At 55.0% G+C, this 23,873-nt stretch overlaps 1 protein-coding gene across 1 annotated transcript in view; it reads left to right on the top strand.

The window, feature by feature from the left end:
* PLXNA2 (plexin A2) overlaps positions 1-23,873 on the top strand; it is a 199,956-nt gene that overhangs the window by 111,081 nt on the left and 65,002 nt on the right. Inside the window, exons 5-8 of the mRNA XM_062210276.1 lie at positions 17,272-17,372; positions 20,033-20,156; positions 22,533-22,686; positions 23,252-23,348. Coding sequence (XP_062066260.1) covers positions 17,272-17,372; positions 20,033-20,156; positions 22,533-22,686; positions 23,252-23,348 — 476 coding nt within the window. The remainder of the gene's footprint in view (positions 1-17,271; positions 17,373-20,032; positions 20,157-22,532; positions 22,687-23,251; positions 23,349-23,873) is intronic.

Raw genomic sequence — 23,873 nt, 5'->3', positions numbered from 1 at the left:
AGGACCTCTCCTTCCCCTGATAGCCAGCACCCAGAAAGCTCACGGGCTCAGTGGGTGGTGTCTGAGCCGTCCTCTGTCACCCCTGCCCCCTCCTCTCCCGGCCCTGGTCCACTACTCTTTCCTGGGTCTCTGATTTCCTGTCTCCCTTCTCTTCCTCGGGCGCCCCCATCCGGTGGGCTTTCCTTGTTTGCAGAAAACCAAAAGGGGTGGGGGTAGGGAACAAGAGGTGATAGTGAAAATGCCCAGTAATTATAATAATAAATTGTTACTACGATTATAAATTACTCTCCCAGCTTCCCAGGACTTAATTTAATCCTCACAACACCCCTACCAGGAGTAATCACCAGTATCTCACAGATGAAGGAACTGAAATTTAAACAAGCAGACTAACAGGACCACGGAACCAAAGCTAGGCAAGGGTCCAAACAGAATGCAAACCCTGGTCTGTCTGGCCTCAGGGCCTGTTCTCTCAATTGTGTTAGAGCCTTGAATAGGAGGCTGGGCTTGGTTGTTTGTTGACGAATTCTAACAGCAGTCAGACTGGACTCTCAGCCTGTCGGTAAGATGTTTGTGGCCCTTTGTGGGTGACGTCTGCATGGCTCTCCCTCACTGGGTTCTTATTAAGCGTCTAAACCTGCTAAGAAGTCTGTTGGTCATTTTAAACTCGGGATAATCTTGGGCTGCCCTAATCCTTCTCCCCCACCAGCTGATGGAGACCATGCCTGGTGGCCCGTCCCTTCTCCCAGCTGTGCACAGGCGTGTCTGTGTGTGAGTGACATGAGCAGGTGCAAGGAGCCCTGGGGAACTGTGTGTGTTGTCGGCGTGTTGGTATGTGATGGACCTATGTAGTGTGGTGTGGAGTGTGTGTGCTGTTGAGTGTTTGTATACCCGGAGCAGTGTGCGGTGACGGCTCACATACGCGGAGGTGTCTGGGCTTCTGATTCTTGGCATTCCTTTTTCTAAAGTCTAAGAATTCTTTTTTTTTTTTTTAAATGTGTCTTTGTTTATTTATTTGAAAGGCAGAATGACAGACAGAGGGAGAGACAGAGATCTTCCATCTGCTGGGTCACTCCCCAAATGGCTGTAACAACCAGGGGTAGGCCAGGCTGAAGCCGGGTGCCTGGAACCCCATCCAGGCTCCCACATGGGTCCAGGGCCCCAAGCACTTGGGCCATCTTCTGCTCCTTCCCAGGCCCATAGGCAGGGAGAAGATCAGAAGCAGAGCAGCTGGGACCCAAACCCGTGCCACAGTGCCAGACCCAAGAAGTGCAAGAATTCCTGAGTGGGGCCTGAATGTTTCTGAAATACTAAGGCCAGTCTCTAGACTCTCACTCTTCCCCTGGGGAGAGTGGACTGTGCTAAGTCCAGAAGGGGCCAGGGAACCATCAAGCTCCTCCCCCAAACACAGTCTTCAGCTCTGCCCCCCCCCCCCCCACTCCTCCTCAGGGCCTGGAGCCTCTGCTGAGACTTCCCTAGTACGGAGCTCTCCCTCCCTCCCCCCCCCCCCCTTCCTCCTGGTGGTGTTGGTTTATGGAGATTCCGCCCAGAGGGAGACCCAGACTTGTTTTGCTTTCTTGATAATTGCTTTAAATGTCTCTAAGGAGTTGGAAAGACATGGAATCAGAATGGGGACCTCCCATGTGTGCCCTTCCTCTGTCCCCAAAGCTCATTCTCTCTCTCCCCCCTTTGGTTTAGGGCATCTCCGCACCCAGGACACTTTTCACCCTGCCCCTTCTCAAGTCCTGCTCCCTCCAGGAAGCTTTCCCTGTGCCTGGACCCACAGTCAACTCCCACCTGCCTTGCAAGACTTGTAAGAAGGCACCACAGTATTTATTCCCTCTGGGGCTGGGTTATAACTCTGTTACACCTGCTAACCACATTTGGACTCCCTCCTTCCCTAGAGACTTTGGGCCTCGGGGTTACCAGACACGATGGTTCAGGTTGTGTACCGCACAAAGGCATCTGGCTGAGGTACAAGTGGGGGCTGAAATCTTGCCCTCACTCATCTCCCCAAGCCGTGGTGAGGGGGTGCCACTGTCAAATTGCGCAGAAGGGCTATCTCGGTTCCGAGCCTGGTGTCCTGGAGTAGCAGCAGAGGGGGCCACCTCCCCTTCCGTGCCTCTGCAGGTGTAGTGCGCCTTGGAGAACACAGCACCCCTGCCCCACTCTGCTCACCACTTAACTCCCCATGCCCTCCTTGGATCCGACTCAATGTTCACTTCTCTGTATCTGCCTTTTAAGTGCCCTCAGCCTTGTTCTTACGTCTTTGTGATGTCCTTCCAGCTAGTTAGCAAGCTTGGGGGCAAGAGGGCGTGTTTTCATTTCCTTTGCTGCCAGCCACCTCTGTGACACCTGTCACAGGACTCTGCTGGGGAGGCTGAGCTGGTGTTGTTGACACACTGAGTCACCAGCTAAAGGGGCAGTGACACCAAAACTCTGTGCTCACAGCCATGTGTGCGGGGCCACTGACCCCTCTCCCCAAGCACCAGCTCACCCGGGCATCCCAGGAGACACAATCAGGTCCACTCATTTCCCTCCTGCTCTGGACCCTGTTACCTGCAAAGTGTTCCTAAGGACTGGAACATTCCAGAGAAACTCGGCAAATCATGTGGCCTGTCTGTGTGGGGACACCAAATGCAAGACAGAAAAAGAGGAGGCAGCCCCAGGCCCTCACGGGATCAACGTCTCTTGATGACTTAGTGAGTGACCCCTTGGAGTTCTGATGTCCAGGGGCTGGGCAGGGACTCAGGCACGCCCCTCCCTGAAGGCGTGTTAGGCCAAGGTGAGGGGCAGGTGCAGGCAGAGCATCTGGGCAAATGGCCTTTAGCTGGGTCTGTGACTGCTGGTTGCCTTTAGAACGAGGCAGGAGGCAGGTGTGGGCCCCAGCGGCGGGCGAGGGTCTCCTGCCAATTCTGTAGACCTTCCCCAAGCCCCGCGGACCCTCCCACTTCCACCACGTGGCCGCCACACCCTCCCCGGCAGTGGCTCCCAGGCAGTGGCTCCAGGGCCATCTCAGGGCTCCTTCCCCTCCTCGTGCATCCCCCGCCGTGTGTATCCAGATTACGCTCAGGTGGTTAAAAGTCCAGGTCTAATTAGAGTTCCAGAGAATCAAGCCATTGTATTATTAATGATTCTCCGGCAATGTTCTGATTAAAACAGTAATTTTAATAAGCACAGCTCGATGCTAAGTGTTCACTGAGCACCTAATTACATCAGTTATAACTCCAAAATTATTTAAAATTCCACCTTTTTTCCCACCAGACCCGGCGTGCACCAAATAAAATAGAGACTCACACAACCCAGTGATTATTTCCTCTAAGTAATTTCTTAAGCACCTGTTTAAAAAAAAAAAGTCAAAAAATCTTTTGTCCCTCCTCAATCTCCTCCACCGTCCGTCAACCCCCTGTGACTCTCCCGGGCTCCAAGACTAAGGCTGCAGGCCCCAGCAGAAAGTCTGGAACAAGCAGCAATGAGGTGGGTGGAAATTGGACAGGCCCCACCTTCACCCTCCAGGCTGCAAAGCTCCAATCTCCTCCCGCTGCTCAGGCTGGGCTAGCCCCCAGGGTGGGGGCAGAGAGCACCCAGAGAACTTCTTACCTGGAGCCCGCCCCTGCACAGCATGCCCTGGAAGACAGAAACAAAGGCTTGCTGGTGGGAAGGTCCCCAAATTCTTTAGCCCCATGAGCCACTTGAAATGAAAAACGACTGTGTGACCCACTCACTCCCTGGGAGGACCCCAAGATTGCAGCACGAGTGGTTTGCTCGGGCATCTGAGAGCTGGCATCCGGTGCCCCTGCCGCGCGGGGCCTGCCTCTGGGGCTTCCGCATGAACCTATCAGAGGGTGGCTGGTTACAGCATCCCAAAGTCTTCCTTGCAAAAGTTTCTAGAATCTCTTCTTTCTTCATCCCCATCAACCCTCTTACTTCATTGCTGTGCGTCAGGAGTCGCAAGGCAATGGGCAGAAGAATGATGAACCTGGGTCTTGAGACCCTCGGAAAAGCTACATGATCACCTGGCACCTTCGAGTACAGTGCAAAAGCAGCCTTGTGTCTTGGTGCCTTGGTGGAGGCAATCATTGTAGCATCCAGTAATGTTACAGATGTGGAAAGTGAGGCCTGGCACTGCTGTGGCTGTGACGAGGCTGGGCCGAGTGCTTCTGATGTTAACAGTTGCATCATCTCCCCGACTCCAGGAGCCTCTTACACAGGGAAGCGAAGGAGGGCATACGGGGTTCTCATATACAGAGCTAGAAAGCAGAGCGCTGTGAGCGAGAGACCCACCTAAGGAGAGCGTGCAGTCCCAGCGACGGAGCAGGCAGTCGGATTTTCAGTTCAGACCTAGCAGTCACAGAGGTTGGTCAAAGAAGGCTTCCTGGAGGAGGGAGGGCCCAAGGACGCACAGGTGAGCAGGAGAGGGGAGGAGCCTCTGACTGCAGCCCTGTGTGAGCAGAGGCGTGGAGGCGGGACAGCACAGGGCACGATGGGCGGCCAGCCCGGAAGGTGGTGTCAGGACAGAAGAAACAGAGTATAAAGCCGGGGCCAGACCAGGTTTATTCAGAAAAATAAAGCTTGGGAGGGGCTCAGTCCCCAGTGAACACACGGCAGAGAGAGAGCCGTTACAGACTAGTGGTTTATACAGTACAAAGCATGGGCTTGGGGGTCTGAGCTCAGGCTGGGCTGCGGAGACAGAGGGAGAGTGTGGGCTCCTTCTAAAAGTCCTGCGAGACCACAGTGTGAGCTGGGAGGGGTTTGGGCTGGGGCTGAGCTGCTGAGCTGAGGGGAGAGAGCTTGGGAGGAGCGAGCTTGGGAGGAGCGGGGAGAGCTCAGGCTGGTGGCTGGGCTGATGGATAGTGGGATGTCCAGCAGTCCAGGCGAGGTGGGGCTGTTCAAGATGGGGTGGGGCTGTATTAACAGGGCGGAGAAGTGGGGGCCTGCTTGCTGTTACAGAGGTGAGAGGTCAACATGGACCTAAGGCTTTTTGTCCTTGCTCCAGCAGGTGGGATGCGTGCAGACCCAAGGGCCTGGGTGGGGAGATGTGTAGAAGGCTGGAACACTAGGCAGTGGTGTTTGGACTGTCAACCCCATCCAAGAGCAGTGTTTTCTTTAAAAATACTCAGAGGTTTTCAGCTGAGATGACTGAGACCAAACCCTACCTCTGGGACACCTTCCCTGATTCGTACTTTCTCTTTGCTTTATCACATCTCCACCACGGTGCTAATATTTTGTTGTAATCTGGAGTGTTTGTCTCTTTTCTGACAATGGTGAGAGTGCTTTAGGATCAGGTTTGTGTCTGTTTGTTCTTCAAACCTAATGAAAGCACAGAGTATACAGCAGGTGCTAAGTAGATATTTGTTAATAACTACCTTCTGTGTGCAAGGCATCGAGCTTAGTACCTTCTAACCATGCCTGCCTTCATGCCTAATAGGCAGAATGGTGTCCAAGCGATGAGAATGGACTCTGGTGAGCCAGCCTGAGTCCCAGCACCAGCTCTGTCGCGTACTGGTTAAATGACTTGAAATGAACTCACAAAGACCCCCTGAGCCTCAGTGTCGCCTTCCTCTGCAGGTGTAAGTCTGTGGCGTAATTATCATGGCCATTGGACAGATCAGTGAGTGAAGACCAGGGCTGAGTCTCTTGCCCAAGTCCTCACAGCTAAGGGGCAAAAGATCTGGAGTTTGGTGCCAACAGTCTGACTCTTGAAGCCCAGGTCCCCCAACCAGGACACCTTGAGATTTTCCAGAAAAGGAAAGCTGAAGTGTTCTCCACCTTCTCCAAACAGGTGGAAGGGGAGCCGGACACATCTAGAGTGGAAAGAACAGGAGGCAGGCTGACGAGGGCTGGCAGCCTCCATCCTGCTGGGCAGGTGTGGGCCTGCAGCGGGGACAGGAAGGTGGAGGTGGCCAGGGACACATCCTAAGAGGAGAACAAGCATCTCCTTTTTCTCTGTGTCTACCACCCTTGCCTCGCCCGGTCTGCCAGAAATCACTGTTCCTATCGGCTCCCTTGCCCTAGAGACCTGCCCATCCCTGGAATTCTCCAGGTACCTCATGTCGGTGCTTTCCTCATTCTGCCCTGTAGAGCCCTTCCTCCATTCCCGCCTATGAAGGCATCACCACGTTTCAGAGCCTGTCACTGGTGGACAACACCTTCCTGGCTCCTCAGTTCTCCCCGGCGTGGTACCGCGTATAGCCCACTTCCCACTTCCTCGCAGAGCTGTGCATGTTAAGAAGGGGACTAACTCACATTGTGACCCCACAGTACAAGACTGGATCCCTGCTCTGGGGACGGGCTGAGCACATTGATGAGCGAATGCAAGGATGGATGGGTGAATGGATTCATACCTGCGCGGACTGACTGAAGAATGGGTGAATGAACAAATAAACAAGAACCCCTCCTCAGTGCCCAGTGCACTCCAGCTGTGTACTGGGCTACTCGGCCATAAACCAGGTCTCCAAGAAGGCAGGGTCACATGGCCAGGCCAGTCAGCCCACACCGAGCAGTTCCCAGTATGGAAAAGCAGGCACTGAGGCCGCGTGGTCATCGCCACCTCAAAGGAATGGGTTTTATTTTATTTATTTATTTATTTGACAGGCAGAGTGGACAGTGAGAGAGAGAGACAGAGAGAAAGGTCTTCCTTTTTGCCGTTGGTTCACCCTCCAATGGCCGCTGCGGCCAGCGCACCGCACTGATCCGAAGGCAGGAGCCAGGTGCTTCTCCTGGTCTCCCATGGGGTGCAGGGGCCCAAGAGCTGGCCTGGAAGAGGGGCAACCGGGATAGAATCCGGCACCCCAACCGGGACTAGAACCCGGTGTGCCGGCACCGCAAGGTGGAGGATTAGCCTGTTAAGCCACGGCGCCGGCCAGGAATGGGTTTTATGCAATTGACCAGTTTATACAGGTTCCCAGAGCAACACAGAGGCACCGCGTCCAGCAAAGCGTGGGAGCCTCCTGTCACGTGACCGACTTGCCAGGCTTCAGTGTGGGAACAACATGGAGGGAAAAAAGGGAATTTAGTGTTTCAACCTAAGTATAGAAAACATTTTTCTTACTGAGAAATTCAGCATATATTCTCTCTCTCTCTCCCTCCCCCTCCCTTCCTCTCTCTTCCTCTCTCTCTCTCTCTCTCTCTCACACACACACACACACACATACACACACACACTCATCCACTCTCTTGCTTATTTTGTCCTAGAATCTGTGAATGACAAGAGGCTGCTCTGTGGTTCTCACGGGATCTAGTCACCAGGAATACCAAGGAAAGAGATTATTCTCAGGACATCTGATGTGTCAGGGCAGGCAAGATGCCCAAGCCTGGGATGCTTAGAAAAGAAAGCTGAGAGATGTACTCCATGGTTCTAGAAACCAGAATTCTGTTTCACCGCCTCAGGCTCCAATGGCTTCTCGCCTGTTTAGAATTAAAGCGCAGCAGAGACAGAGAGATGGAGGCCAGGCCCAGACCCAGCACCTGTGGACGGGGCTGAGCTGGCTCCACTCTCTTCCTGTGTGCTACAGGAGGCCTGGGCAGTTGGACTGGGCAAAGCCTGATTCCATCACGCACTGTCCTCCCCCCAACTCCAGAAACAAATTCCAGGGGAGATATCAAGGATGGAAGGGGAATAAACAAGGAGTCCCTGAGAAACTGCAGGTGCACAGCAACACCCCTGAGTGCCGGCATCACAGCACACAGAGCCGTTGGGCCAGAATTGGAGCTTGGTTGGGAGGCAATGCCAGGAACTGTTTGCCAATGAGCGCCCATGTTTCTGGTCCTTTTAGAAGCAGTAGGGCCCTAAAAACTGGGCTTCCCCTGCTGTAAGAAGACCACCCCCAGCTTAAATTCCCTCTCAAACCACACTAAAGTGAACTTCGACCTTCGACACAGACAACAGCAAAGATGTTTGCACCCCAAATCTCTGAGCAACCTCTTCTTGGGATCCTTCCCGTCATGATTGCCGCCCAAGCCTCTCCTTTCTAAAAGCCTTAGGTGCTCCCAAATTCAGAAGTGAACTTGGGATTAACTGGAGCTCAAACACCTCCTACCGTGCTCCCCTGGTGACTATAAAGTGGACAAGGCAGAACGGAGAGGGCGGGGCCCAAAGACTAGGGCCTGAGAGGCGGATGCCCGGCTCTCAGATAACATCAAGCTCCTGGGGTGAGGCTGGGCTAGGGCTCTATTTGTCCCGGAAACCAGATTTGGACAAACAGCCAATGTGAATGAATGAGCAGGAGTAGCCAGGTCGAGGGCTTCACTGCCTTGTCACCCCGCCCTTGCCATCGCCCCCTTTCTGCCCCTGGGGGAGAGGAGACAACATGGCCCTAAAAGGGGCTTTGTGGGCCCCCGGCTAATCCCAGGCATCTGGTTCCCAGGTGAGAGGTCTGTTTTAGTTGTTTCTTAGGCCCTATTTCCTAAATCCTTCTCATTCCCCGTTTCCTATCCCACCCGCACTCCCTAACTGAGTAAAATCCCCCGTTGTCATGGAGACAACATAGTATCAGCATCTCGGCTTCTCTGTAGATCCTTCTAAAACCCAGAACTGGAAAGGACCCTACTTCTGCCTCCCTGGTATTTCTGGCGCCGAAGTCCTTTCCGAGAGAAGATGGCGTGTTGTGCGGAATGTCTGATTGGCTGCTCTGTTGCCCACCTTCCTTGTGCGTTTGCCCAAGTTCCACCTTCGTCCTGAGGGGTCCAGGCTCAATTCAGTTCCTTTGAGCCAAGGATCTTGGGTTTGAGCACACATGCTACATAGGACAGGTCATGGGTAGGACGAGCCTTTGAAGGCCTATGATGCCCTTCACGGGAAGGACAGACATAATTCACCCATCTGAGAGATAAGCAGTCTTGGCCCAAACTGGCCGGGCCATTTGCTCAAGGTCAGCCCGTACAGGAGTGCCACACCTGGGGGAGGGCCTTCTGCAGCTTGCCCATGCAGACGCTGCCACCTCCAGTGGCAACTACCAAGTGTGTGTCCGTGTCTGGCCAGCCTCCGAACAACCTTGTAAGTTGATGCCATCACGGTGGCCGTTGAATGAAAGCTCCAGGAGCCGCTTCCAGCTACGTGGGGTCATAAGCGATGGAGCTGGGATTGAAACCGAGGACTGTGCCCCTCCAGGTCCCACTCCTCAACCAGTCTCGAACCCTGGCAGAGGACTCAGCTCCAGGAGGGGGAGGCTGAGGCCAGATCCCAGGGAGACCAGAGCAAGCTTCAGGCGACTTCTGCCACTGCCCTGGAGCTCCCCTGAGGGTTGCATTCTGTGGTCTGGGCCCAGAACTTTCTTTCCCCATTGTCCTCCCCTCTTTGACTCCTACAGGAGCTCTGCTGGGTTTTTATGAATGAGCAGGAAAAAAAAAATGTCTTTGAAAAGTTCAAACAACTTTGGACTCCTCTCTCTGAGTGATAGATAGCTTTAATTACTCGGAATTACTCAGCCACTGTGCTCTTCTCCCCGAAGTCATTAAAAATAGATTTCCTCTTTGAACTCCACCGCGCCCTCAGGTCTCCCAATAGTCAGGGGTTCTTGGGGGACAGCCCCAGGGCCAGCTTCTGGTCAGGAGGTTGCAGGTTTCTCTCTCAGTGCAATCACAGGCACCCCAAGCCCCAGCTGCTTGGGTCAGGAATGTGTGCCTCCTTTTTCTTAGTGATGTTGGCCACGTGGATTTCACAGCTGGAAGATGGGCAGGGGGCTGGGCTGTGGTTAGCTTACGAGGATTTCAGCGATCTGGGCACACAACTTGAATTTTTAAAGAATGCATCTCACCCTGGGAACAAACAATAATGAGTGCTTCTTATTAATTACGGAGAAGTTGTTCCCTAGGAAAGACCTAAGCTAAAAGTGTGAGCTCGGGGGTACGCTGCTCCCTGGCAAGCCCTTCAAAAGGTGGGACAGGTGTCATCTCCATTTGAATGATAAGGAAGTGAGGGCTTGAAGTAGTTAACCAGAGTGCCCAGGGTCACCCAGCCAACAGCAGGCAACCAGGACAGAAAGGCCCCTGCTGCCTCCCCCACCCACGCTGGGCTAGGGGAGGGCTCCACACCACCCGGAGGAGGCTCAGATGGAAACCTGGACCCTGCTCACAGCCTCTTCCATGGCTGTTCTAGTCCTGGTTGGCTTAGAAAAACAATCCAGCGGGGAACCTGCTACCCTCTCCAACTACCTCCCACTCTACCTCGCACTGGCACCTCTCCTGCTGCCTCACTTTTGATTACCCGGCTGCACTGTGGTTACACAACAGGAGCGGGGCGAGCTAAGAGACAAGCAGGGGTCAGGTGCCGACGCCACTGCAGTGCCTGCCAGGGCCCTGATGTCTGGAATGGAGAAACGTGACTCTGGACAGCCCTGGGAGAGGGGTCTTCCCTCTTCATCCCGCCCCTGCCTCCGCTCCACAGCCTCGGCGAGGCAGGCAGGCAAATCTGGACATGAATGCTGCCACCTACGTGGCGTGTGACCTGGGGCAGGTTACTTAACCTGAGACTGTTTTTCAGTAAGTAAAGCGGGACCCAGAACACCTCCCCAGCAAGGTTGGTTTTGGATTAAATGAGAGGAGATGTGCCAAGTGCCTGACGTGCAGTAGGCGCTGGATAAATGTCAGAAGCGGGATTGTTTCGGCGGCTTCGTTCCATTAGGCAAGCTCCGTCCACAAGCCTGGCTCCGAGCAAGGTGGCATGGCCAGCAGCTGACCCAAGGGCTCACGGTCTCGCCGCTGCCTCACACACCTCCCCCCAGCAGGGGAGACTGAGTTTAAGGTGTTGCTTCAGGCAGCCAGCAGCCAGTCAGCTCTTTCCCTCTGATGGCAGGGGACAGATGAGGGTGTTTTCCCACGGAGCAGATGGAGCACAAGCCATGTTAGGAGCAAGAGGAAGCCCAGCCTTTCCCCAGAGGTTCCACTTTGGCTTCTGTGCCTGAGAGAATCAGGCCAGCGGCAGGAGTTGGGCTGGGTCCCCAACCGTCAGTGCACAGTTCTCTCCCAGGGAGGACTCTGAAATTTGGCCATCATCAGGCAAAAAGGGATGGGTTGAGTCCCAGGCCTCCAGGCCTGTCCTGCTGATTGCACCCAATCACACAGGGCTGTCAAGATCTGGGGCAAGTGCGGACGAGAAACACCACCCACCCCTGCTTCCTTCAGCAGCCAGCTAGCAGGAGCCTGAGCTGCAGAATCCGGCATCCCCTGCCCTGACGCCGCCTCCAGCCTCCTGAGCCCTGCTCTGGCCTCACCTTGGGTCTGGCCTCGCTCTCTGTCTCCTGGAGCTCCCCAGGCAGCTCCTCCTTCCTCACCTCTCTGCGAGGGTCCAGTCATGGGCACTCTAGCTGGCCACTGGGCCACTTGCTGTGAGACCCGAGTTAAGCTAGACCTTGGGGGGCTTTGTTTTCTGGTGCATTCGGTGGTGATCATGACGTGGGATGACCCCTGTTCTCTCTGCGCAGATCAGACAAGGCAATGCATGTGAGAGTGTCTGGAAAATGCTAGAACCCACTGCCCGGAGACCTCAGCTTGGGCCCTGATCTCAGCCCACAGGACAGCCAGGCAGGGCCCCTTTTCTTTTTCTTTATATATATATATATATATATATATATATATATATATATATATATTTTAATAGGCAGAGTGGATAGTGAGTGAGAGAGAGACAGAGAGAAAGGTCTTCCTTTTTGCCATTGGTTCACCCTCCAATGGCCGCTGCGGCTGGTGCATCGTGCTGATCCAAAGCCAGGAACCAGGTCCTTCTCCTGGTCTCCCATGCGGGTGCAGGGCCCAAGCACTTGGGCCATCCTCCACTGCCTTCCCGGGCCATAGCAGAGAGCTGGCCTGGAAGAGGGGCAACCGGGATAGAATCCAGGTCCCAACCGGGACTAGAACCTGGTGTGCCGGCGCCGCAAGGCAGAGGATTAGCCTGTTAAGCCACGGCGCCGGCCGGCCCCTTTTCAAACTGCCGTCCTCTCTGTGTGTGTCCGTGAATGCGGCTTGAACACATTGGGATTGGGGAGAGAGGAGGACGTGGGACTGAGACCCTACAAACTGGAGGGAAAGCCAGTAGGAAGGGACCACCAAGACCCAGTCCTGTCGGCCTCAGCTGCCAGGAGCTCCATTCCAGGCCCTGGGGACCGGGGGCCGCTGCTCAGGCCAACTGCAGGCTCCAACCAGGCCGTCGGTGCCACCTCCCGCCCTCGCCACCTGGCTCCCAGCCACTGAGAAGGCCTCTGTTCTCTGCTCGCATGTGGAGACAGGTGTACCATCTGGCAGGGGGCGGGCAGATTCCAGGGAAGTGAGGGATTAAACGCTCCGCGGCCGAGGGGCCCCAGCAGCAGCAGCGTTGCCTGCCCCTTCCCTCTCTCCGCATTGCTGGCTTGTGTGGCTGCAGAGGAATCCTGCAGGCCTCCGGCACCCCTGGGCGAGCCGCCGCATCCACCCCCCTTCTTCAGTTGCTCCATCTCCTTGATTTTGTTCTTACCCAACGCATAGGCGCTGAGAGGTCAGAGAGTGGAGCCCCCGGCCTCACAGAGGGTTTAGCTGAACCCAAGGGCTCAGTAAATGTTCAAGGACTCATGGGACTCTTGCTGGAAGCCTGCGGGGGACCCCTCTGGGTGGTGAGGACCCTGCAGCTCCTTCCAGGTGCCCTACGAATGCTCTGCACGCCCTGTGGAGCCCTGCCCACTTGGGTGCCCAGGCCGCTGAATCAGGCGCGGGGCCCCAGGGCCAGAGGAGCCGGAATACCATGTGAGTCACCTTTAATTAAGAGGATTTCTCAAGTAAATGACTTAATGGGACAGTTAAATTCATTAGAGGCATCATTACAAGGCGTCAGACCAGGCAGGAACAAATGGGGAGGGGAGGACGGAACCCCATTGGAGGCAGCGAGGCAGAGCCTGGGGAGACGGCAGCTGGGTGGGCAGCGAGAGGGCGTTCTCCCCTTGTGGGACCCTCAGGGTCACACCCACCTGCCGACCCAGCCACCCGCTCGTCCCAGCATTCACAGTGGAGGAGGCGGGGCAGGCACGAGCATAATTAAAGGACAATAATAATAAACAAACACTAATTAAAGCATCTTCGAATGTCCCATTAAGCTCAGCATGACACGGTGGATACTGCCCAGTAGAGAGCTCCCTCTCCTGCCTGGACTTCCGGCCCATCACCCCCAACTCACCTCCCCACCCCCACCCCCGGCATGGAGCTAGTGCCCGGCCATCACCTGGGTGTGCGCAGTCAGACCTCTGACTCCAGAGGTCTGAACTTGGTCCTCCAAGGCTCTGTAGACCTAGAATCATCACAAACAATTTCTCCAATAAGGAGACACCCAGGTCATGTTCATTCCTTCCCTAGCCCCAAAGTGGAGTTTTACTCCATTTCTTCCTGGCCCCAGCACCTGACATCTACAAAGGCTCCCACCAAGGCGCTGATGTCTCAAATTGGCCATCAGCTGGACGGTCGTCAAAACCCACGTCCTGGGCCCGTCTCCAGCGGTGTGGCCAGCTGAGTGAATGGGCTCTGGCTTGGCTTGGTAATGAGCCCACAGTGATGCCCACGGTGCTGGTTCCACAACCACAGGTTGGGAGCTGCAAGCCACACAGGAGGACGTGGCCAAGGAGGGACCAGCTGAAGGGCTCAGGGATTTCATGCATCCCAGCCCTGCCACCTTCATAGTCCTTCCCAGGTGAACCCGAACCCTTCCAGACTCACACCCAAGCTCCCTGGGCCTCTTGTGAGGTTTCCGAAGGAAACCCTGCCCTCTCTGGGTTTGCTGCTGGGGTCCCCCGGGCAGCGCCTCGTCCGTTTGCAGACTACGCCTCTCACGCCACCTCCCGCATGAGGGGCTGCACTCTCTCTCTCTGATAAACGAAATGTGGGCTACAGATGCAAGCCACATGTGTAATTCTAACTTTTCTGGCAGCCACATTGCAGAAGTAAGGAGAAACAGGTGACATTAATAATGGCTGTTATTTAACCCAGTGTATGCAAAATATTATCTTTTCAACATGTCGATGAAAATATTATTAATGTGTCCTTTTACTTGTTTTCTTTTCTGTACTAAAATCCTCAAACTCCAGTGTCTGTGGCATCCATGACAACATGTTCAGTTCGGCCCAGCGCCCCCCTCAAATGCTCGGTGTCCACACGGGGCCTGTGGCTGTCGGGCAGAACAGCACACACAGGCGGGTTTCCTGTTCGCTCTGAAGCCCCTCGGCCTGCTCTGGGCCTCTCTTAGAATACCTGCAGCTTTCTTGTTTTTGTTGCTCATCTTTTGCAACTTGAAGGCGATGGCTGTGTTTTCATGCACTTGCTGGTTCCTTGCACTCTTGAAGCACCTAGCGCTGGCCTGGATGGAGGATGTGATCAAGGAATCCTGGTTGGCGAACAACTGGCAACAAACACCCAGGGACACTGGCGGCAGACAAGGCCCGTGGGAGCGCCTGCCCTTCAGGGTCTCCTCCCAGACACTATGACATTTCTTTCTCTGGTTTGTGCATGGCTGTTAGATCTTACAGGAGCGAAGAATTCAAGTGTGAGAGCATACTCCCCTCACTCCTGTAAGTTTCCTGTTCCACTTTGCTCTTCAACTCAGTGCATTAAAAAAAAAAAAAAAAAAAAAAGAATCCCACCAGGAGGGCCCAGGAAACAGGAAAAATAGTTGTGCTCTTGGTTTCGTGTTTGGAGAAGAACAGGGTTTCACTATCTCCGCGGCACTTGGCGTGAAAGTGGGCTTTGTTGCCGGACACACTGCTCCCATTCAGGGCCCCCTTTCCCAGCTGCTCAAAGCCGGCCTGTGTTTTGACAGACGGCCCGAATGCAATGCACACAGTTGTTTTAATTCCCAGCCAGATGCAGACATCACTCACAAGGGGCCCAAAACCCCAGAAAGGAAGGCCGGGCCCTGGATGGCTCCTCGCGAGCCTCAGAGGATGGGTTGGAGGGGCCAGCGGAAGCCCGCCGGGCAGCCAGGGCCCTGCAGGTCCCAAAGGGCTGAGAGTCGCCCCACCTGGGAGAGGCACCTTGAAGTCTCCGACAGGCACCTGTGAGGCAGGTGCTTCTTGCAGGGATCGCCTGCCAGGAGGCAGGGTTCAAGGGCTGCTCTTGGAGTCCACAGGAAGGTGGTGCTGACGGCTGGATGTTATCACTCAACTGTCGGCTCACAGGGGACACGAGTCCCAGTCTCAGGGCGGAGTCGAACAAACTGTGGGAAACAGAATGCTAGATGGCAGAATGGGAAGGGCCAGAGGTAGCCTGCCTCAGAGGGCAGAGAGCCCTTTCACAGCCCCCTGGACAGATGTCACCTTCACTGCTCTTCCACGTCCCGGTGACAGACGGGGTCTCAGCCCATGGGGCCTACTGCAGTGTCGTCCAACCCTGACTCGCTTATATTATATTGAGCATGGCTGAACTCCCACCCTGAGCCATCCTGCAGCTTCAGTGCCCTTCTCACAGCTGCTTGAGACTCCTGGGTTCACAGCTGGTCCCCACTCCATCCTGGCCCGCTGCAGGTCACGTGTCTGCTTGGGCGACACCCCACTAGGGCAGGTTGTGGGGACCTGAGCTCAGAACTCCGCAGCATGGGGTGGCCTCTCTCAGTCCCTGCCCTGTGCACATGTCTAAGTGACTCATGCTCACGTTGGCCCCTTCGGCCATTACATCACCAGCCGACTCAGACCCTCAGGTGTATTACGGAGGAACCATCCGAAACCAGCTCCCCCTCCCAGCCACACACACACACACACACAGACTATCAATTGAATCTCAAGACTGTACACTTGTTATGTCTGCTATTTACATTCACATTATTAAAGGAAGGGTAGGACTGCTCAATGCTGATCCTGTCACTCACTCACAGAGAAACCTGGTGATCTGGCATGCTGAGCGTTATAATGTGGTAAGGACAGGTAGGGGCCTCTCTGTCTCCACCCCATCCCGTGAGCACCCAGAACTCAAGTTAGGCTAACCTTGTCCGGGATGGCTTTTGGCCATGACAATCCCGCAGCTCAGATGTCCTTCCAAGTTACCTGCACCTGTGGCGACTCACCCTTACTGCCCTGTCCATGTCCTCCCGACAGGTTGTATCTAAGCCACTGGGTTCTACAGAGCTCACACCAACCCCAGGACACCTAAAACAACGTAGAGCAAGCACCTCTCAATCTGTAGTTGCCAACTCCTGCCACGCTGTGGGGCTCTGCGTAGGCAGCAGCATACGCCATTGGCTATGGCCTCTTAGTGCCCGGCACCTGATTCCCCAGAGCTGACGTCTGACCAGCACTGGCCGAACCACAGCACTAGCATCCAATCCTGAGCTTCTGTGAAGGCGTCTCCATCACATTTGTCCTCTTGCCACGGCGGCGCACTCTGCTCCCGCTAGACCACAGCTCGTGTCATCAGCTGAGCTCACAAGTCCAGCGGGTGGGGGACCTCTATGCCCCAGCAAATGACAGCCCGTTCCCTGCCTGGAAAACGAATTTGCAGCCCAGCAGCCTCCTGCCCCAGGCAGTGTCAGAACCCCAGAAGATAGCAAGTGCATGACTTTGGTCCTCTGTCCTCGCCTGGCCTTTGTTGTCACTCGTGCTGGGCCAGAAGGCAAGAGTGATGTCCACACAGGCCCGGCTCAGGTCCCTGCAGGGCCAGGGAGAATTTTCGAGGGTTGCACTCGCTGGGCAGCAGGTTGTTAATCTTCAGATTCTCGCTCTCTGGGCAGGACAGGATCAGACGGGGAGCTCCTTGCCGCCGCTGTTGCCATTGAGCCAAATGTTTCAAAGGCTGGGAGATTTGCTTGGGAAACTGAATGCAGACATCAGAGAATGGGATAATTGGATCCAGGTGGGATAGTTGGTTGGCTATAAAGAGGCTGTGGCATTCGATGAATATTCGTGGAGGGGAGAAGTTTCTCCCTCTCTCCCTTCTCGGATGTTTGCAGCGCAGGCAGGATGTCACAGCCCAAGCCCAGCTGAATGCTCTTCAGATGAGTTTGTGCCACTCAATAGCCTTTCAACAGAGTTAACCATTTTCAGCACTTGCCCCTGGCTTGTCTGGCTCTCGGGGGTGGGGGATGTTACTCATATGCAGAAAGAGATCGGTGGATTTAGTTCCGGCTCTGCAAAGCAGGAAGTTTGAGCCCTGCCATTCCACGTGGCCGTGTCTGCGTATGTGGGCACGTCGATGAGAACATCAAGGTCACTGTTCACCCCCAGGGCTGCCTCTTAAGAGCTGAGGTGATATCACGCGGGTAGGTATGGTGAGTCTCAATACACATGTGTAAATTGTCACAACCTGACCTCACCGTGCCCCTTTGCTCTCTGCCAGGTCACCAGGGTTCCCGTGGAGTCATGCGAACAGTACACAACTTGTGGGGAGTGCCTGAGCTCGGGGGACCCTCACTGTGGCTGGTGCGCCCTGCACAACATGTAAGTGTGGATCATTCTGGAAAAAGACCTGGTGTACAGAAGAACCGGGGCTTTCCTGGCATGATGAGATGTGGCAGGAATTCAAATGTTGTCTCCAGCTTTGGGGGCAGGAAGAGGCAGCAGGGGTGGGGTTTGGGGTTTTCTCTAAGTGCAGGGTCCCTGTCTCTCTGCCGGTCCCTGCTATCTGCTCTGAGGGGACACACCTGCATCCCAGTGTTGTGAGAAATCTCACAGGGGAGCCAGGGATTCTCCAGCTATCCTGAGAACCAACTCACTGTAGCCTGATAGAGGTGCACCTGTCAAGAGCGGGCAGACAGTGGCGTGCTGGGGGAGGGAGGCCTGGCCCCGAGCTGGCTGCTGTGTGACCCTGAGCGGGTCCACTGACAACTCCAGGCTTCCAGTCCCCATTGCTAAGTAGGGAAAAATGCCTGTTTCACAGGTGAATTGTGAAGACTAAATGAAATAATAAATGCTTTGGAAATAAGGAAGCCCAGAAGAGGCTACACAAATCAAAATAATTATTATGGACTCTGTACCCTTGGGAAGACCCTTCTGGCCTCATTATTTCATGATTCCAAGAAGTCCGCATCTCACTCCAACTGGCCTCCTATCCCTATTCAAATATCTCCCCGCCATTGAATACCCGCTCAATAGAAATGCAAAATCACACAAACTTCCTAATTCCAAGAGCCCCAGAGGGAGAGAAAAGGGTGAAAACCCCACAGGCAGGAGCTGCCTACGAATGGAGTTGGAAACTCCGTGGCTGGGTGCCAGCCAGCCATGCATCTCCATGAAATGTGCCGGGCTAGGGGTGGAGGCGGAGGCAGAGGGCCAGGGTTCAGGGTCCTGCACAATAGCTCTTGGCTTCCAGCCGCTGCAGCAGGTGTTGGGAGGCTGGAGAGAGAAGGAGGGAGCCTGGCGCCTCACAGATGCAAAATCCGGACTGGATTTGAGCCCACTTCTCCTGGGTTCCCTGTTTGGGTTTTGGAGAGAAGCGATTCCTCCAAAAGTTTTGCAAAAATGCTCATAGCAAAACCCACGCAGCAAGTCTCCATTGCCATCAGACCACGATGGTGATGCCACACCAGCCTGGCACAGCAGGGAGTGCACTCTAAGTGCCATGAGGAGGTGGGCCCAGCAGCCAGCAGGCTGTCTCCTCCAGAGGTTCTCTTCCTCTAAAGAACCCAAGAACCCATGCAAGGGCCCTGGACCTCTGCTGTCCCATTCTGCAGTGGGCACCTGCAGCCGTACTGCCCAATGCCCGAGCTCCCAGCCTGCCTTCCCAGAGACAGTGGCCATAAGTGGCTGTGGCGCTTCTCACGGGTGGGATGTGGCAACACCACAGATCAGCAGTGACCCTTTATTCAATAGCAATGACCTCGGCTTCCCCCAACCCGTCCCAGTGCCTGTAGAGCCATCACCAGTGCCCAGCCTCCCCATGGCCCCAGCCACCTCTGCCTGCCTCCTCGTCTGGGTGGTCCACTGCTGAGAAAAAAGACAGCCATGTCAGGTCGGGAGAGCCCAGGTTTCCTCTGTCCCCCGATCTCCTTCCCGGTTGTCACAGAACCGTCCCGCCTCCCTGCACCTGTACCTGCCATAGCAGCTGGGGGATGACATTCTGCTGTTGGCACCCCCAGGCTGGTCTTCCCGAACCTCCAGAGCCTCCCCTGGTTCCTGCCTCGGCCTTGGTGACAGAGCAGTGAGGAGATGCGGCAGCCTCCGGCCACAGGCCCCACACACAGGCCTCTGTCCTGGAGGCCCAGAGCCGAAGGAGATCGCTGGAGAGCCTGTGGGGATTGGAAACCTTCTGGTCTCTCGCACAGGCTGCGCTCTTGCCAGTGTGTTATTGTCTCCCCGGCTATTTATCTCTGTTAGGGCAGTTGCCATAAATAGTATGATAAAAAAGAGCATTTCAGGGAGTCAATGAGATAAAGGCTGCAGTCAAGGGCTCACTTTAGAGCTATCTTAAGGATTCACTTAAACCTCAATAATTCTTCTCTTTGACAGCATTCATATTTAGATCCATTATGTGCCTGGAAAGGAAGAGGGGGAGGAGTTTGGGGGGGCCGGGATGGGAGTCTCCGCTTGCCAGTGGAATCTGGCAGATTCCTAGTGCAGACCCAGGAGCTTGGGGGCATGGCAGGTGGCAGCAGGGCACCCTCTGTGGGCACAAGAGCCTGCAGCGAGAGACAAAGATTTGAAGAGAAGCGGCCACCCAGGCCTTGTGACGGAGGCCACCCTGTCCGTCTCTGTTGCAAGGCATTATTTCATGACACAAACGTTTGTTTACAATCCACCATGTGACGGTAGAATATCCCAATGAGCTCCAGATTCCCAGGGCCATCAATCCGCGTGTGCAGGGTCCCCTGTACCCTGTCCCACACCACACCGGCCTTCTCCTGTTTTCTCCCTCATTCCTTGGCTCACTCGTCTGAGCATCCTACAGCGTTGTTAAGGGTGCTCTTTGAATGCACACTGCAGCATTAGTGTTCGGGATTTGTCCACTTTCTCTCAATTTGTCCTTAGCTGCCTGCGACAGAGATCACCGGGAGGCACCAAAGCCTTCTAGGCAAGCCACAGGCCTCTAGGCAGCGGGGGACAATGGAGCCCACCCCCTGGGCCCCCGTGGCCTGACCTCTGTGGATCTGTGTCTATGGCAGGTGCTCCCGCAGGGACAAGTGCCAGCGGGCCTGGGAACCTAATCGATTTGCTGCCAGCATCAGCCAGTGCATGAGCCTCCAGGTGCAGCCCAGCAGCATCTCGGTATCTGAGCACAGCCGGATGGTAAGTCACTCTGCAGGGGGTGGCACGGAGCAGGCGATGGGACGCCGGCACTGCTGTCACACCGCACAGGGATCTATGAATCGGTCAGCTGCTAGCTGCCCCAAGCAAACTTAAGGTGTTGATAGAAAACTTTGGCATCCCCTACGATAAAGGGCCCGGTCCTTCTCCCTCCTCCCGGGAGCTGATTCCCCACTGATCTGCTTTGTAAATCTATAATTTGCATTCAGTGACAAAAGCCTATGACACAATGTCATCCACCCAAATAGCACATGCTTTAGGATATGCTGTATTAACAATTCTCCGTTTGCTACAGCCCCTCACAGAAGTCTACAAATTGCCTTTGTGTGTGTGTGTGTGTGTATGAAAGAGCGAGAGAAAAACCGAGAGACTGGGCCTCAGTGTGAAGTCAGTGTGTGCTTAACAAGAATATTAAAGAGAATAAATCACACCCCAGCCACCTATCAAGGTACAACCCCAAATATTCCATGTCCTCAGGCCCTATTATTTCATTCCGAAGGTTTATAAGCATTCTCGAATGTTAATTAGTTAATGAACCTTCCAAGATTGGAGTTCATTCATCCCCACCAGGAGGTTCAGGCTCCAAGGGACCAGAGGGAACCAACAGGGGAGTTTGTCCTTAGCCTCCTGGCCCCATGGAAACGAAACTGGGGCAGAGATTTAGCTGCAAAGCACTATGCGGGAAGGCTGGACAATACCCGCCATGACCGAGCGTCTGCACAGAGACTCTGCCAGGTACTGGTGGACAGGCAGCCGGTCACGGGACCCCTGACGTGGAGCGCAGGGGTGTCACCATCATGATCCATGAGCAGCCCTCGGCACCAGAGGGAGCCCCTCGCGTTCTCACCCATTCCAAAACCAATTAGAGTCTGAACTGCAGTCATTGACGGCCAATTCATTTAAAAGTGTGTGGAACTCACAGCAGCCTTTCGCCATTAACTGTTTTCTCAATCAACACATTTTTCTGAGAGGCTCATATTTTCAGCATTAGAAGAGGGTCTGGGAAAGGAGGTTCTCAGGGCAGGCATTTTTTTTTTTAAAGATTTATTTATTTATTCGAAAGTCAGAGTTACACAGAGAGAAGTAGAGGCAGAGAGAGAGAGGTCTTCCATCCGCTGGTTCACTCCCCAAATGACCGCAATGGCTGGAACTGCGCCGATCCGAAGCCAGGAGCCAGGAGCTTCTTCTGGGTATCCCACATGGGTGCAGGGGCCCAAGCACTTGGGCCATCCTCCACTGCTTTCCCAGGCCACAGCAGAGAGCTGGATCAGAAGTGGAGCAGCTGGGACTAGAACTGGCACCCATTTGGGATGCCGGCACTGCAGGTGGCAGCTTTACCCAAAAGGCCACAGCGCTGGCCCCAGGGCAGGCATTTTTAACCATCAAGATGCCTGAGTCCCATATCAGAGTGCCTGACTTCCTGTCCCAGCTCTGCTTCCAGTTCCAGCTTCCTGCTGATGTGCACACTGGGGAGCAGCTAGTCCTTGGGTCCCTGCCACCCACGTGGGAGACCTAGATTGAGTTTCTAGCTCCTGGCTTGGGCCTGATGCAGTCCTGGCTGTTGCGGACATTTAGGGAGTGAGCCAGTGAGCCATGGGAGCTCTGTCTGTCTGTCGCAAATAAATTAAGAAATAGGAAAAGGAGGGGGAACCTTGGGGAGTTTGGAACTGCCTGGCCTCACTAGTTATAACCCATAGGCATCAGCAGACATCCAGACACCTTGAGCTCCTTATGGAGCTATTGTTCCAGTCTAGGGGCCATAGGAGGTGGCCGCTAGTGACCGGAAGGCCCGAAGGAGACAGAGAAGCAGAAACCCTAGGAACCCTGCGGCCTCAGCAAGGGGCCTCTGAAGGAGCGACAGCCACAGTGAGGCTCTCGCCACCTTCCAGAGTGAGGCTCTCGCCTAGTGACCTCTGGCTAAGCCTCCAGTTGGGTGGTTCCCGGCCAAGGCCTTGTGAGTGATGAGCTCAGCTCCTGACTCACTGCCAAGGGTACATGGATCTCTGTGGTAATGTTCATGTGAAAATGAGCAGGGTCTCAGGTAGATTGTGGTCCCCTTGCCTTCCAGGGCTTTCTGGAACTGGACAAGATAGAAAACTCGATTCATAATAAGAATCTTAATAAAGAGCAGGGGCCCCGGCCACGTAGAACAATTAGTTGCTGGAGTTGTTCAGGGGCAGAGTTGGAAGATCACCCAGACCAGCCCCCTTCTTTGATGGATGAGGTCGGGGCTGGGGCGGGGGGATCAGTGAGCAAGTGGGCCTCAGCAGGGCAGGCCTGGAGTCCAGCCCCTGAGCACTTCCCACTGCGGCATCCGTTTCTACTGAGCCTCTTTTCTGCAACCCCCCCCCCCCCCAGCTCAGCCTGGTTGTGAGTGATGCTCCCGATCTGTCTGCGGGCATCACCTGTGCCTTTGGGAACCTGACGGAGGTGGAGGGGCAGGTGTCCGGAAGCCAGGTCATCTGCATCTCCCCTGGGCCCAAGGATGTCCCCGTCATCCCTCTGGATCAAGGTAAGCAGTATCTTCCAGGAGAATCCCATGCCAGAGGCTGCCCTACCGTGGCGGAGCTGGGGGTGACAAGTGCCAGGAAGGTCTTCTTCTACCAGATGGGAATGTTTGCTTATGCAACTTGTTGTGAACGGTCACACCTGGAAGGGGAATCCAGGAAGACAGAAAAATCATGGCTGCCCTTTGGGTTAAAACTGCAGAGTGGGCAGAGTCCCTGCACACTGCAGGCCCTTCTAGGGATGGGAGCAGCTTCTGTCAGCTTCCATCAGGTTCTCACCACAGAGCTGGGGCTGGAAGCATTCTTCCCTAACAGTTCTGAAGTTCTTCCACTAGCTGAACACGCCTGACCAAGGCAAGGAACCCCCGGGAGTCTGCCCCTTCCTCCCTAGGGGTGAGACAGTTGGGTCTGCAGCATGGACTAGTAATGGACCAAAGGGAGTCTCCTGGGGGGAGAAGAAATTCAGGCAGGGTCTCTCTGCCACCTGCATCCCAGGAGAGCCCCAGGTGGCCCAAGGGTCTGCTGGTCCCCAGGTGTTCACTCTACTGCCTCCTTTCCATTTTTTCCCAGACTGGTTTGGACTCGAGCTGCAGCTGAGGTCCAAGGAGACTGGAAAGATATTTGTCAGCACTGAGTTCAAGTTCTACAACTGCAGCGCCCACCAACTGTAAGCATTTCTCCAGAGGAGCCTCACCCTGGGTCTGGACATTGGATGGGGCGGGGGGGGGGGGGTCCCTCCCTTGGTTCTGAGCTCCTTGAGGATAGGATTGCGCAGCAGTCCCCTCCACAGTGTCCACAGGGGCCTGGTGCAGTGTTCGCACAGAGTAACTGGCATTCGCTCCACACCGTCCCTGGTCTTATCCAGTCTCCCTCGGCCCCACCCCAGCACACCCCTACTCCAGTTCTCAAGCTAGAAAAAGGCTCATGGCCCAGGAGCCATAAGAAAAGGCATCCACTTTAAAGCACCTGGTGGTGGCTTGGAAGGTAGAGAATGGTGATGAGTGGAGTGTGGACTTGCATCTACACCCTGGTGAAGAGGGCCCGAGCTCCGGGCCTCAGCTGCGCACACCCGCAGAGGAGGAGCAAGGCTAAGGGGAGTAGCCACATTCCAAACTTAGCCGCAAAACCAGAGCAACTCCAGCCTCCGGAGGGGGCCTCCGTGCAGCTGGGCCACCTCCCGAGCCTCTTCCCA

The sequence above is a fragment of the Lepus europaeus genome, chromosome 14 (assembly GCF_033115175.1).
Source record: "Lepus europaeus isolate LE1 chromosome 14, mLepTim1.pri, whole genome shotgun sequence".
NCBI lineage: Eukaryota > Metazoa > Chordata > Mammalia > Lagomorpha > Leporidae > Lepus > Lepus europaeus.
The sequence above is the reverse complement of the archived record's forward strand: the minus strand, read 5'-3'. Positions and strand labels throughout refer to the sequence as shown.